This window comes from Mytilus galloprovincialis, chromosome 2 (genome assembly GCF_965363235.1).
Source record: "Mytilus galloprovincialis chromosome 2, xbMytGall1.hap1.1, whole genome shotgun sequence".
Taxonomy (NCBI): domain Eukaryota; kingdom Metazoa; phylum Mollusca; class Bivalvia; order Mytilida; family Mytilidae; genus Mytilus; species Mytilus galloprovincialis.
The window spans coordinates 43,955,915-43,972,583 of NC_134839.1; the positions used below are offsets into that span (position 1 = coordinate 43,955,915).

The 16,669-nt window shown below is 32.6% G+C and overlaps 1 protein-coding gene across 3 annotated transcripts in view; it reads right to left on the reverse strand.

Annotated features, from left to right (window-relative positions):
- LOC143063644 (uncharacterized) overlaps nucleotides 1–16,669 on the reverse strand; it is a 227,862-nt gene that overhangs the window by 50,503 nt on the left and 160,690 nt on the right. For all 3 annotated transcript variants that reach the window (XM_076235897.1, XM_076235896.1, XM_076235895.1), the window contains 5 exons: nucleotides 12,577–13,050; nucleotides 8,322–8,414; nucleotides 6,722–7,026; nucleotides 5,828–5,978; nucleotides 3,399–3,482 (listed from right to left, as the gene is read on the reverse strand). In XM_076235897.1, coding sequence (XP_076092012.1) covers nucleotides 3,399–3,482; nucleotides 5,828–5,978; nucleotides 6,722–7,026; nucleotides 8,322–8,414; nucleotides 12,577–13,050 — 1,107 coding nt within the window. The remainder of the gene's footprint in view (nucleotides 1–3,398; nucleotides 3,483–5,827; nucleotides 5,979–6,721; nucleotides 7,027–8,321; nucleotides 8,415–12,576; nucleotides 13,051–16,669) is intronic.

Sequence of the window (16,669 nt, forward strand, 5' to 3'; positions counted from 1 at the left end):
TGGCAAAATCTTGGTCAGTTCACTTGAATGAATTTAGCTCTTTCATCTCTATAGCTACACAAAATTTTTTAACCTTATCTTAATCAACACAGCAGAAGCTCCAAAAGGGTGTCTCAAATAAAGGCTATCTTATTCCATTCTCTCATAAATTTGTAATTAGTGTAAACATCCTTACCACATAAAAGTAGCTAATGTATGATTAGGTGTAAAATTTTATCTATACATTCTATCCAAAATCTGAGACACACTTTTGTAGATAATGGCTCAAGGAACAACATATAATAAAATCAATCCTCTCGAGGGATCCATGAAGAAGCTAATTTCAATTGAAAGTGGAAATTTGTTGTAAAATTTTGTAGACACAGTTATCATTATAATTGATTACATAACTGTTGTATAATACTAACATTGCATTACTTTTGACAGAGTAATCTGTTAATAGCTATCCATAGATACCACTTTTATAAATTTTCAAGCATTATAAAGAAAGTTACAGCATTTTAAAACTGGGGAATTGGAGGTATAAAATCTTTGTATTGTGCTACCTTAATAAGGTCAAAAGCCTTATTGAAATCTAAAAACACAGTACCATGGAAGTATTATATTATATAATTATCTAAATATTTTAACCATTCATCAACAAGTTTAATCAGCGCTGTTTGACATGAATGACCTTGCATGATCAATTTTAACAATATAACAAATATAACAATTTTTTATTGTTAAAGAATTCATATAACTGTGTCATGTGTATACATACATTTCTCTCAAATTTTTAGATATGGTATTTAAAAATAGAAATTGGACGATAATTGGAGGGAACATCTGTTGGACCTCCTTTGAGTATAGCAGTTATTCTTGCAAGTTTTAATTTTTGTGGAAAATGATTTGACGTAATACTTTTGATTATTAGAAAAGTTAGTGATGGCAATATTATCCCTGCACTTAGCTTTAAAAATTTGGGACCAATTCCATCTAAACCTGCAGATTTATTAATATTAAGGTGTTTTAGTTGTGAACAGATCTCTTTAACAGAAATGAGTTTGAATTTAAAATTTTCAATTTCCTTTAATTTTTTACAAGTAAAATTTTGTAGCATAGAAAAATCCATATCTGAAGTATCATTTCCAATAAGTTTTTCAGCTACAGAAGAAAAATAAACATTTAGTGTATTAACAATATCTGAGGTCAACAAATATAAATGGAAACCCCAAAACTAATTCAGACAAAAAAAACAGATAGGTCATGATAGCTTTATATCATAAACATTCTGATCAAAATATGATTAGGGTTTAGAAGGAGAGGAAGGTACACATGTGCACTATTGTGTACAGATATGACCCCAAATTAAACCAAATAAATCATTCAGATCAAGAAATGAAATTAATATGAAGCGAAACTTAAATCATTTTATTAAATGAAAGTGAAAGTTTGACTAAATTCTCTCAAGAGGTTTAGGAGCATTTAATTGTAGATACAAACAGACTCCCCTATCACTATGTAAAACCAGCTTTAACAAGCATTCTCAGTGAGTATTGCATGGGAATACATAGTCCCCCCACCCAGTTAAAAATTCATTGTATTGGAACAAAATTCTAACTTGATTTATAACTTGTCATCGTGTAAACTATATAACAAATATCAAGTCAAGAAGACAATTTTGTAAGACCGTTACTCTGCATAAAATATTCAAACCAGAACAAAATTTGTACTATATCTGTATCTTGTCATTATACAAATATATACAAATATTTAAATCAATATCTTCAAGCATGACGAAAACAAGAAAGTGTCCCCCGTACACGGATGCCCCACTTGCACTATCATTTTCTATGATAAGTGGACTGTGAAATTGGGGTCAAAACTCTTATTTGGCATTAACATTAGAAAGATCATATCATAAGGAACATGTGTACTAAGTTTCAAGTTGATTGGACTTCAACTTCATCAAAAACTACCTTGACCAAAAACTTTAACCTGAAGCGAGACGAACGGACGTACAGTACAACAGACAGACGGACGAATGGACGTACAGACCAGAAAACATAATGCCCCTCTACTATTGTAGGTGGGGCATAAATTGTAGGTGGGGGCATAAATTGTAGGTGGGGCATAAAAAGTGCATTCAACTGATTATTTGAGTTAATTTTTTAAGTCTAAGGATAAATTCACACAAAATCATCAGACTGTGACAAAATTCGAAATAAACCTGCAACTTGTCATGATTAAATAATAAAAAGCTGCGCCATGAGGGCTTGATATGCCTGTTGGCTTGTGTGTGAATTTTTATGTAATAATTATAAATAGTTTCCGACATACGGCCAGACATATGAACCCCCCACCCCAACCCTTTTTTTTTTTTACAAAAAAACTCAATTACTATAAAATAAATTTAGAATCATCACCAAAAAGTATACAGATCTTTAATTTAATATAACTAAGAAGTGTGTAAACTGAATTTTCTCTTTGAACTGAATTTTAATATGCGTATTGTTATGCGTTTACTTTTCTACATTGGCTAGAGGTAAAGGGGGAGGGTTGAGATCTCATAAACATGTTTAACCCTGCCACAATTTTGCGCCTGTCCCAAGTCAGAAGCCTTTGGCCTTTGTTAGTCTTGTATGATTTTTAATTTTAATTTCTTGTGTATAATTTGGAGTTTAGTATGACGTCCATTATCACTGTACTAGTATACATATTTTTTAAGGGGCCAGCTGAAGGACGCCTACGGGTGCGGGAGTTTCTCGCTACATTGAAGACCCATTGGTGGCCTTCGGTTGTTGTCTGCTCTATGGTCGGGTTGTTGTCGCTTTGACACATTCCCCATTTCCTTTCTCAATTTTAAAGTTTAAAGCAATAATCATAAATTGTTTTTGAGATACTGCGCGACATGTGAAAAAAAACCTTTTATTTTTACAAAAAACTCAATATTTCTAAAATGAAATTTTGAATCATAACCAAAAAGTATACAGATCTTTAGATTAATATAACCAAGAAGTGTGTAGAGTTTTAAGCAATAATTATGAATCGTTTTTGTGATATGGCACGACATGTGAAAACCCCTCCCCTTCTTTTTTTTACAAAATTCTCAATAACTCAAAAAATCAAAGAATCATCTTCAAAAAGTGTGAAAAAACAACCGATAAGTCGTTCTAAATTTATGATGTAACATGTTTCAGGCATATGAAAATACACCAAATATCCAATAAAAATCTTCAAGCATGAAGAAATAAAAGTGTGGAATACTGATTAGCCAGACTGATGGATGGACAGACAGACAGACAGACAGACAGAGTACAAATCTTAAGACCCCTTTGACCTTTTTTTGTCAAGTGAAAATTTAAGACAAAGGTCTTTAATCAAAGCATCTTCATTTAGATATAAAATGTCATACTGACCGTCAATGGTTGTTGGTGCTTTGGATGGTATCTTCATTGTTGTCGTTGGTACAGGGGTTGGTGGTGTTGTTGAAGGAATTGTTGCTAAAATGTTAAAACAAAATATTTGAAAACCAATTTAAAACTGATTATAAAAAATTAACACATGATCATGTAAATGTATTTATCAAAAACAAAATAAGCATGCCAGCAAATCATATGGTCAATCCAAAAAAATCCTGCTGCTAGCTACCTCTTACTACAAGTTCTTATAAATTTATCACCTTTCAAAGTAAAATTAATTGCTCAGCTTAGCACAATTGGATACGACCACAGAGGTACATCCCTGAACATTTCGGGCAAAAATTGAACAAAATATTCAAGCTTGGTACAAGTCTGAATTTTTATTGTAATTAAATATTTGACACATTATAGTTTTCTGACACAGAATAAATATAGTCAAAAACTTGAAATTGGTTATATGATTTGAATTTATATTCAATTGAAGATTTCTTGCTTTTGTGTTTAGCAATACTTTGTAAATCTGTTTTCAGACTATATACCGTTACTAAGAATAAGCAAAATAAAATTGTGACCCAATTTTTCTTCAGAAAATTGACAATTTCTTTAATAATGGGGGGGAAAAAATTGCCCCCTCCCCCCTCCTCTTTTTCCAAAAAAAATAATATTTGAAGAAATTTCTTTTTAATTTCTTAAATCTTGTGGAAACGCTCCCACCCCAATGAACCTTCCCCCCACCCCATTCAAAAAAATTTCAGAAAAAACTTAAATCCTTTACAAAAAAAAAAAAAAAAAAAAAAAATTGAAGAAGTTTTCTTTTTGTAAAATGTGAGACCAATACCAATACGCTTTCTAATGTACCAGTACCAGAGTACTGATACACTTTCCAATGTACCAGTACCAGAGTACCAATACACTTTCTAACATACCAGTACCAATACACTTTCTAACGTACCAGTACCAATACACTTTCTTACATACCAGTACCAAAACACTTTCTAACGTACCAGTACCAATATACTTTCTTACATACCAGTACCAATACACTTTCTAACGTACCTGTGAGTACCAATACACTTTCTAACATACCAGTACCAATACACTTTCTAACATACCAGTACCAATACACTTTCTAACGTACCAGTACCAATACACTTTCTTACATACCAGTACCAAAACACTTTCTAACGTACCAGTACCAATACACTTTCTAACGTACCAGTACCAATACACTTTCTAACGTACCAGTACCAAAACACTTTCTAACATACCAGTACCAATACACTTTCTAACATACCAGTACCAATACACTTTCTAACGTACCAGTACCAATATACTTTCTAACATACCAGTACCAATACACTTTCTAACATACCAGTACCAATACACTTTCTAACGTACCAGTACCAATACACTTTCTAACATACCAGTACCAATACACTTTCTAACATACCAGTACCAATACACTTTCTAACATACCAGTACCGATACACTTTCTTACTTACCAGTACCAATATACTTTCTAACGTACCAGTACCAATACACTTTCTAACGTACCAGTACCAATACACTTTCTAGCGTACCAGTACCAATACACTTTCTAACATACCAGTACCAATACACTTTCTAACATACCAGTACCAATACATTTTTTAACGTACCAGTCACAATACACTTTCTTACATACCAGTACCAATACACTTTCTAACATACCAGTACCAATACACTTTCTAACATACCAGTACTAATACACTGTCTTACTTACCAGTACCAATACACTTTCTTACTTACCAGTACCAATACACTTTCTAACGTACCAGTCCCAATACACTTTTTTACTTACCAGTACCAATACACTTTCTAACATACCAGTACCAATACACTTTATTACTTACCAGTACCAATACACTTTCTAACATACCAGTACCAATACACTTTCTAACTTACCAGTACCAATACACTTTCTAACATACCAGTACCAATACACTTTCTTACTTACCAGTACCAATACACTCTCTAACATACCAGTACCAATACACTTTCTAACATACCAGTACCAATACACTTTCTAACATACCAGTACCAATACACTTTCTAACATACCAGTCCCAATACACTTTTTTACTTACCAGTACCAATACACTTTCTAACATACCAGTACCAATACACTTTCTTACTTACCAGTACCAATACACTCTCTAACATACCAGTACCAATACACTTTCTTACTTACCAGTACCAATACACTCTCTAACATACCAGTACCAGTAGCAATGCATTAAAGACTTTAATATTTACTACTTATCCTTGAACACCTTTTCCCCATCAAACATATATTTTATATGTAAATAATACAGCAGTGGTTTTGACACTGAGTCCGCTAGATCATAAAAATATATTTCATGATTAATAGATATTGCTCTACTTACTTGGATATGGAGTGAAACATCCATGGAGTTCAAACCTCATGGCAATCTTTCCATAGAAAGTTTGTGGATTGATTCTAATATAGCGAGCTTTAATTGGTGCCGTGAAAAAGTGGGTTACTGGTGTCACTGAGTCAAAGTTTCCACTAAATTGCTGCAAATAAAACTCTTTTTCTTTACAAACTAAATATTCAATACAATATTTAAAAAGAGTCAGTCAGATTGACATTTTACCAGATTTTCCTGCATGAAAATGATATTTGCAAATCAGGAACCCCAAACAGGATCAAATAAATAACAACAACACCAGAATCCCAATAGCCACTAAGTTGCACATGTTATTTCTGTCCAAGGTCGAAGGGAAGGGCAACAACTACAAACATTTTTTTTGTTCTTAATCACTTTTCATAAATATCTTAGATATGCAGTGCAATTTCTGATATAATTAATATTTCAAACGGGGCATAACTTGTTAAAAATATTTGATCAGCACTTATTTTCAAAATTGTCCAAGACATTAATTACTGATATAAACCTATGATATAAGTTGCATGAAAATATGGCAAGAATTGTTTACACATTTCGTATTTAAGTTAAAGTGAATGATTTCTCTGCAACCTATTTTGAATAAAAATATAGTTCATACATTTGTTAGACCATTGTCTCTGCGTGTTTCTGTTTGTATGACGTTCAATGGTTTATCACCTGCTCATATGTAAATCACTTAAATTAAATTGCAATGAGGAATTCAAGGTTTACTTTTTGTTGTAGAAAATCTGTATTAAAACAGCAAATGATATCAAGAGTCAGCAATATATAATTTTGAAATTATTTCATTTTAAGAACACATGACCCAGAGTTGTATAATCAATGTCTGTTCTCAGGTTAAATCTTTACCTTCTTCTGGCCATTTTCCATGTATGTGTTCCAGTTGACTCCATCATTTGAGAAGAGGACAAAGTAAGATGACACATATGATGGAATTAAAGGTCGTCCCTGTGTAGTTACACCTGTTACAAAGGTTGGTTGTAAGAAGTCTACTTGTATGTACTGGTTTTTGTTATCTACACCAGCAATCCAGGAATTAGGACCATTCAGACGAGCATGTTCAGGGCTGGAGCTTGAACTTCTTTGTGAGGAAGCTGTTATCATCTCTCTTCTAATTGCTTCATTCTGCATACCCATTGGTACTTTGCAAGGTTCTACAAGAAGAAAATATATAATATATGACTTAACTGTTTATATAATACTCTTTAAAATTTAGAATGCACATTTAACTATCAATAAACAAAGTCATGCAAACAAACATGCCCAATATTTCAAATTTGATGAAATATAGTCAAGTCTATACCAAAAGCTATTTAAAGATTTTTTTGAAAATTAATTGAGCAAACCTGTGAGTTTGAACTCATGGTGGTGTGTAATCTACTCCAATCTTAATTGACAATGATAGCCATTTTTCTGCAAAATATCAGTGGTTTTCCATACATACACTGGCTTTTCTCCAACATAAAAATGGGCTGCCATGATATAGACAAGGATGACGAACTCCAACCAACAAACAACAGTTGGTATTAGTTACACATTTGGTATTTTGTTTGGGGTAACCCTCACTACTGTTGATGTCAGGTACAAATTTGGCATTGTCAGGTACACACTTGGTATTTTGTTTGGTGAAGTTACCTTAACTACAGTTGTTGTATAATTACATACTTGATATTTTGTTTGGTGAAGTAACCTTAACTACAGTTGTTGTATAATTACACACTTGGTATTTTGTTTGGTGAAGTAACCTTAACTACAGTTTAGTTGTTGTATAATTACACACTTGGTATTTTGTTTGGTGAAGTAACCTTAACTACAGTTGTTGTATAATTACACACTTGATATTTTGTTTGGTGAAGTAACCTTAACTACAGTTGTTGTACAATTACACACTTGGTATTTTGTTTGGTGAAGTAACCTTAACTACAGTTGTTGTATAATTACACACTTGGTATTTTGTTTGGTGAAGTAACCTTAACTACAGTTTAGTTGTTGTATAATTACACACTTGGTATTTTGTTTGGTGAAGTAACCTTAACTACAGTTGTTGTATAATTACACACTTGATATTTTGTTTGGTGAAGTAACCTTAACTACAGTTGTTGTACAATTACACACTTGGTATTTTGTTTGGTGAAGTAACCTTAACTACAGTTGTTGTATAATTACACACTTGGTATTTTGTTTGGTGAAGTAACCTTAACTACAGTTTAGTTGTTGTATAATTACACACTTGGTATTTTGTTTGGTGAAGTAACCTTAACTACAGTTGTTGTATAATTACACACTTGGTATTTTGTTTGGTGAAGTAACCTTAACTACAGTTGGTGTATAATTACACACTTGGTATTTTGTTTGGTGAAGTAACCTTAACTACAGTTGGTGTATAAGTACACACTTAATATTTTGTTTGGTGAAGTAAACTTGTAAACAATTGTTGTAAAGTACAAACCTGGTATTACGTTTGTTGATGTAACCACAACAACAGTTGGCGTAAGCATTGGCGTTCCTTGTCCAGGAGCTGTAGGCGATGGTGTTGGATTTTCTGCAATGAAGTAATACATATATTTAAATACTGTCATTGTTACATATTATAGTTTATTGATAGATTTTTATTTGGATTTACATGCAATTAAATATTTGGAGCAAAAAGCAAAATAAGTACTCAATAGCAATATATGGTGAAGGTTCTGAGTATCATTAAATTCTAAATAAATGTATAGAAAAAGTTCCTGTAGTGAAATATATCATCTAGAAGAAAATTTAATAATGGAGGAACATTCACCATGACAAAACCCTTCGTCTATGGCATGACATGATCAAAATTATTTCATTCCTCCATTTCCATTCAAGGAATGGTGAACAGACTGATATATTGATTATCATGTTTATTTCATTGGAGAATGACTAATTTAATTAAAACTAGATGTGTCAAAGTGACACAGATGGCCCCGTCTCAAAATTTGAAAAATCTGCAATTTCAATAACACATGTGGACACAAACATGATGGTAGGCTCAAAATCTGGAGGCTCATAGAAAAAAGTCTGTATAACTGATTTTCAACAATTTGTAAATTTGTAAAACCTTAATTTTGGCAAAAATTAGCAGGGCAGAACGAAACTTAAACTTGATCTGGAACTCATCATGGTTAGCTCACATACCAAAAATCTGCCCAATATCTAAAAGCATTTAGAAAAAAGGTCCGTATAACTGTGATTTTCAAATATTTATAAAAGACCAAAGCCCCAAATTACAGAAAAAATTAGCCAAGCGGAACAAAACTTAAATTTGATCTATAGTTCATCTTGGTTATCTCACATGCCAAAAATCATCCCAATATCTGAAAGCATTTAGAAAAAAGTCTGTCTAACTGTGATTTACATCAATTTATCAAAGTCCAAAGCTTGTAATTTAGGTAAAAATTAGCGGAACAGAACAAAATTTAAACTTGATCTGTAACTCATCATGGTTAACTCACATACCAAAAATCAGCCCAATATTTGAAGGCGTTTAGAAAAAAACTCTGTATAATGGTTTGTTGCTAAATGACGGAATGATGGAATTACGGACAAGGGTTAAACTATATGGCACCGACAACTTCATTGCGGGGTCATAATCATCAATTGTCATTTGTAACAATTCCAATACACCTTATCACTATTTGTCTGCCACTACTGGACATTACAAGGTTCGGGTAAAATTTTGACATGATAACAGAATACATCTGATGCCACAATGGGAAAATGATTGTTGTATGACGTCAAAAGTTCAAGCAGGACATATTCTCTGGTCAAGTAGGACAGATGACCACAAACTGTCCCTGAGGTAATATGCATCTTTAAATATGAATTCAAATCAGATGTCTGATGTATCAATTTGATTGTAAACCACACAATGAATTAATTAGGAATCACAATACAAAATTTCTTCAGTTTGTCTAGTAGCGGTTAATCAGTTAATTATCATTCATGCATTTGTATGCACTTGTCATATGTCAGGAGCCTGTTGTTCAGTAGTTGTCTTTTGTTTATGTTGTTGATAAGTGTTTCTGTTTTCTTGTTATTTATATAGGTTAGACCTGTGATTTTCCTGTTTAAATGGTTTTACACTAGTCATTGTTGGGGTCCTTTATAGCTTACTGTTTGGTATGAGCCAAGGCTCAGTGTTATAGGCCCCGATTTTGACCTACAATATTTGATTTTTTTACACATTGTGACTTAGGTGGAGTGTTGTTTCATTGGCACTCATACCACATCTTATTTCTATCTACATTTAAACATGTAAAGTGATACAATATTATCCATAATTGCTATACTCCTGTTAAAATTAGAGCCTGTGTTGCTCACCTGTGTCTGTTATGGTTTTGGAAATTATGTTACACAAGGTCAAAATCATAATATTAAAATAGTATTGAATACCCTAATAATAATTTTGAAGTTAAATTAAACGCAGAAGATTTTGAAAAATGTTTTCCCAAAATATTTTAAAAAGTGTTGCGGGGCCATATAAATGTTCAATATAACCCAATATTTAACTGCTACACTAAGCGCAGCTGGATACGACAGTTGACAGTTGACTTATTTGTAGATCTTTTTTGCTAAACACTATTGCTGTTTACAGTTTATCTCTATCTATAGTTTTTTGTCTAAGTAGTTTCAGAGGAGAAGATTTTTGAAAAAAAAAACAAATTTTATAAAAAATTGTTAAAAATCTACTTTAAAGGGCAATAATTGCTTACATGGTCAATTGACAATTTTTGTCAGTTACCTTATTTGAAGATCTTACTTTGCTGAAAATTATTGTTGATTACAGTTTATCTCTATCTATAATGATATTCAAGATAATAACCAATAAAATTCTTAGCTGAGCGTAGCCTGATACGACCCCAAAGGTCGAACCCTGAACAGCAAATTTTGACACAATATACAAGCTTTATACTGTCTGAATTTGGATTGTGATCAAACTTTTGAATTAATATAGGTTTCTGACACAAAATAAATGTGGTCAAAGATCTTAAAAATTTATTGCGCAATATTGTGCAATTGAAGATTACTTCTTGAAAATTTTCGAAATTTTTTTGAAGAAATTAGAATGAACCCCCCAAAAATATGACACCCCCACCCCACCCACACCAGGAGTAATTACGCCTCAACTGAATCTCAGCTCCCTTTGTAGTATGGAAACTTGTTGCACAATTTTAAAGAGATCCATACACTTAAACACAAGTTATTGTCTGGAAACTAGAAAAATGCTGGTTTTTGGCCCCTTTTTTGTCCCTAATTCTTGCATGTTTGGGGCTATTACCACATAACTCAATCCCAGTCTTCCCTTTGTGATATGGAACCTTGTGGTACAATGTCAGAGAGATCCATACACTTACACACAAGTTATTGTCAAGAAACTACAACATGCTTGTTTTTGTACCCCTAATTCCTAAACTCCCCAAAAATCCACTTTTTTTTTTAGTATTGAACCTGCTTGTAAAATTTCATAGAGATCCATTCACTTAAACCAAAATTATTATACGGAAACCAAATGTGTCTTCCGACGACGACCTCGACACAGATGGTGACACCATCATAGCATGAACCCCAAAAAATGTTTGCGGTTGTATAAAAACTGAAAAATTTCCTTGAAATTACTAATTTAGGGGCATCAGCCCAACAACAGGTTGTCTGATTTGTCTAAATATTTCAGGACATAGATCTCAACTCAATGGACATTTTTGCCAAGTCAGGTTTATACTCTAAATGCTTTAGTGTCAGAGATATCAGCCTCAAAATGGATTTTACCCTTATGTTCTATTGCTGCTAATGCAGACATGTTGGTTTGAAGTCAGGGTGGTTGGACACATTTATAAAACTAGATACACCAATAAAGATTGTGGATAAGGTTGGTAAAATTTGCACAGTAGTTTCAGAGAAGAAATGACGTACGGCTAGTGATGAGACAAGCTCACTTGGCCTTTTTGGCAAGGTGAGCTGAAAAGTAGACAAAATGAAAAATGGACAGAAAAGCAGACATCCTTGTCGCCTTGACACCATTTTCATTCTCAATGTTATCCTTACCTTCATTGTATACCATCTAGTCAAAAGGCAAAGGTTAACAATTATCATATGGTAAGTTTACATTTACAACAGTGGTTGTTGTTGGTTTATCTCTGTCATACTTTCGTAAATTGTTTATAAATTAGGCTGTTAGTTTTCAAATTGAATTGTTGCATATTTTTTTCATTTCAGGGCCTTTTAAAGCCCACTGTATGGTATTGGTTGGCTGTACAGTTGCCTATATCTGCTTACATCCGCTTCATTTGAACTGGTGGATACTTGTCTCTTTTTTCAATCATACTACATCTCCTTATTTTTATATTCATGACATTTATCTACATGTTTCACCCTCAATATTTTTTAGGAATGCAAAGCTAAAGCAGAAAATTCCTACTTTATCTTTTACAATCTCACTTCATAACTTATTCCATTTATTCTTTCTCAAAAATAATTGCAAGCAAAAACCCAAACCAACACATACATTTATGACTAATATATTTGTAATCTACCTACCTGTAATAAAAAGTATTCTGAGTGATTGAAAATGTTATAAATTCAAAAAATTATCTATCTGACTGACCATGACAATGATAAACAATACTGATAAGTTTTTATCTGTAAATAATTCTGGTTCTAACATTAATCAAATGAACACTCACCACTACACATGCAGAAATATCTGATTTGGTAGTCATCACAACCAACTGGGAAGTTATCTGCATTATTACAAATCATTCCTTGCTCCTTTGTACAGGACTGGATAGCACCTGTACTGTGGAATGGTATTCCAGTGGATGTCTGACATTCCACCTGCTTGATGGTTCCACCAGGACAGAATTTCTTTATTTCTGCAGAGGTCATTTTTTCATAATCTCCATTATTAGTATCTGGCTTGTCACGGTTGAGCCAGGATGACCATCTAGTGATACAAACACTTGGTTTAGGTGTTGGAGAATGAGCACTGTCACCAGTTGGTGATGGTGTTGGTGTACCTTGATTCAGTCCATTTGGCGATGGTGTTGGTGTGCCTTGATTCAGTCCATTTGGCGATGGCGTGGGAGATAGATGAACATCAGGACTTGGTGAAACCGTAGACTTATGGCCATCATTTCCATGACTCTTAGTTGGCAAATCTAACAACAACAGAAGTAAATTGATAGGTAAAATTAGAAACAAGTTCATTAATAAAAAACAAGCTGATAATGCTATTAGATATAGATAAATCAGGAATTGGAAAAAAGGATCAGTTGACAAATTGTCGTCTCTTGTTTCTGTAAAAAAGGATATTTCAGAGTTGTAAGTCAAAATGGGTTTGACCAATTTATCAAAGAGATATTTTGACACTGAAATAGGTAAAGAGCGGCTGTCTTTGCTCTTATGGAAAATAATACTTTAAATAGGGTGGGGCTTATGGAATCCCCTTGTTTTACCCCTCTTAGTATTTGAAATATTCTGAGTGTTTATGGTCAATCTTTAGAGCTATTTCTGTTTTAAAAAGCATATTTTTAATAGCATTATGCAATGTATAAAGATTTTTCTGCACTGATATTAGCTAATTTGTAGATAAAACCATCTCTCCATACTTAGTCGAAAGCTTTTTGAAAGTCCACAAAGCAAACATATGATTTATTTTTATTTTTATGAGGATATTTATTTACTAAAGTTTTTAATATAACTCAGATGTTCTGTGGTTTTCACGAAATTCAAGTTGTTAATTAGAGTACTTATTTCTTATCAACAAGTATAACCTGTTGTTTAAGATGGCACCGAAAATCTTTGCCATACAATTTATTAATGAAACTCCCCTGTAATTTGAGGGGTCGATAAGTCTATTTTCAGACTTATGTAATAAGATTTAAAATGATTTGTTCCACTGCTTTGGATAATAAACATTTTTTTTAAATGAATTAAAGAGTTTAGTTAATGCAGTTATTGTAAAACAACTGCTATACTTTAATATTTCATTAATCATATGCCATCAGAACCACTTTTTAACTAGCTTTTCTAAATGATTTTATCTGAAAGAAATATCTTTGTTAAAGTTCATTATTCCTTATCTTGCTACAAATAAAATTTAAAGATTTTTTATTTCAAATATTGATATGTCGGACCACTTTTGTCTTACCAGTTTTGTTTTAGTTTTTCTTTTTCTCGCAACTTGACATAATTTGACCGATATCTTAAGAAAAACTGAGTTAAGCTCTTTTGTGGCCAAATTAATTCCATTTTGGTCCTCTGAAAATGTTTTGGTATCAAAATTTATAATATCATTCATAATAGTTTCATCATAGAGAGCATTTATAATTTCAACTCTAAATTCGTTTGTCCATCTGTAATTTACAGTATTTTGTAAATTTGAAAAAAAATGATTCTGATGAAATATTCTTTCTCAATTCACATTTCAGAAGTAGTTTAATCTGAGAATGATCAGACAGTTAACCAATTTCATGCCTAGAACAAGAATGTGTCCATAGTACACGGATGCCCCACTCGCACTGTCATTTTCCATATAAAAAAGAAGATGTGGTATGATTGCCAATGAGACAACTGTCCACAAGAGACCAAAATGACACAGACATTAACAACTATAGGTCACCGTACGGCCTTCAACAATGAGCAAAGCCCATACCACATAGTCAGCTATAAAAGGCCCCGATAAGACAATGTAAAACAATCAAACAAGAAAACTAACGGCCTTATTTATATGAAAAATGAACATTGAATTACAGGCTCCTGACTTGGGACAGGCACATACTTAAATAATGTGGCGGGGTTAAACATGTTAGCGGGATCCCAACCCTCTCCATAACCTGGGACAGTGGTATAACAGTACAACATAAGAACGAACTATAAAAATCAGTTGAAAAAGGCTTAACTCATCAGATGGACAAAAATACAAGTGGACGTGGCCGGTTACTTGTACATCCCTACAAAAAAAGACACTAGGAACAGATCTGAGAGTACTCGCAGTTATCTGACTGCTAGTTCAAAGCCACTTACAACTAATAAAACAAATCATGCATCTAAGACTAAACTATCAATCCGTACACATCCAACATCCAATGGATTTAGTGTAAAGACGTCATAAACAGCCAGAGAAAAACATGACCTTGTGCAATGCCAAGTTAAAGGTATCAACATATTGTAGATCCATGAATGTGTATATGTATATAACATACTAGTAATATTTAGTTTGCTTTTAATTTACTGATAACAAAATCAATATTTATACCAATAAAAACAATATTCAATAATCTTATTAAAGTGTTGAATTGGTAACCTTTTAGAATAAGTTTATTTAAAGGAGCGATAAGTTTACATGGATCATTTCGAAATTTCCGGGCACGGTTAACAACATTTCCGTAAAAATGAGGATGTGCTATCCCGTTTGAAATAAGTTTATTACAAGTACAACCAAACTTCAAAACCAAATCTTTATATCTATGGAAAAATTGTTTAGTGGACCGTGAAATTGGGGTCAACTACTTTAATTTGACATTTAAATTAGAAAGATTATATCATAGGGAACATGTGTACTAAGTTTCAAGTTGATTGGACTTCAGCTTCATCAAAAACTACCTTGACCAAAAACTTTAACCTGAAGCAGGACGAACGGATGAACGGACGGTACAACAGACAGACAGACGGACGAACAGATGTACAGACCAGAAAACATAATGCCCCTCTACTATCGTAGGTGGGGCATAAAAATAAAGAACTGAGGACAGAAGACTTTTACTGACTATAGCATAATCAATACTAATTAATCCATTTGTAGTAATACATGTAAAGTAACCAAGGGAGTCACCTAAAAAAATATAACTGGTCTAGGCCATCAACTGTTAAGTTAATAGAATTATTGTCTGGTGAAAACACAAAACAGTTTTGTACCTTAGGAAAGTATATACATTTTTCTCTTTTAAATTAAGAAACAGTTTATGCTAATAAAAGATATTTTGTATTGATGTCACCTATTATTAATAATGCATATTGTTAATAATGTTTGTAATATGACATATGTATACTCTGTCCATGTATTTGATCACACTGATGAGCCATAAGGCTCAAAGTTAATAAAGAATTTGAATTTGAACTATTTTTAATTAGTTGACCACCATTTCCATAATGTAAACTAATTTCAATTAGTTGAACACAATCTATTTTTGTTTATTTTTCTAGCCAAAATTCAAATTAAGATTAATGCACTTAAGTACAATAGTTGTAGAAATCTAAAAAAAAAACCAACCAATTAGCTCACAAATAGAATGAAATTCAAAACAGTGTGGCTGTGGCCATTGATTGACACATTAAATTCATCCATTGACTGGGACAATTTACGTGAACGTTTGTCTGTAACGACCACTGTTCACGACGTACCTACGATAGACATTTAAACTGTGGGGTCACCAAAGGTTTCTTAACGCCTTTAATTATAAAATAATTCGAAAAATTGATCAGGAATAACCTTTATGTTTTGATTTATATAATTGATATAAATCAAAACATCGTGTTATTTCTGATTAATTTTTTTGAATTACTTTATTAAGGTGTTGAGAACCTTTGGTGACCCCATAGTTTAAGTGTCTTTAAAAAGTACACAGTGAGCAATGGTCGTTACATACAAACGTTCACCTAAATTGTCCCAGTCAATGGATGAATTTAATGTGTCAATCAATGGCCACAGCCACACTGTTTTGAATTTCATTTATACTTACCAATATGCACAAATTAACTAATTATTATTATTCCACT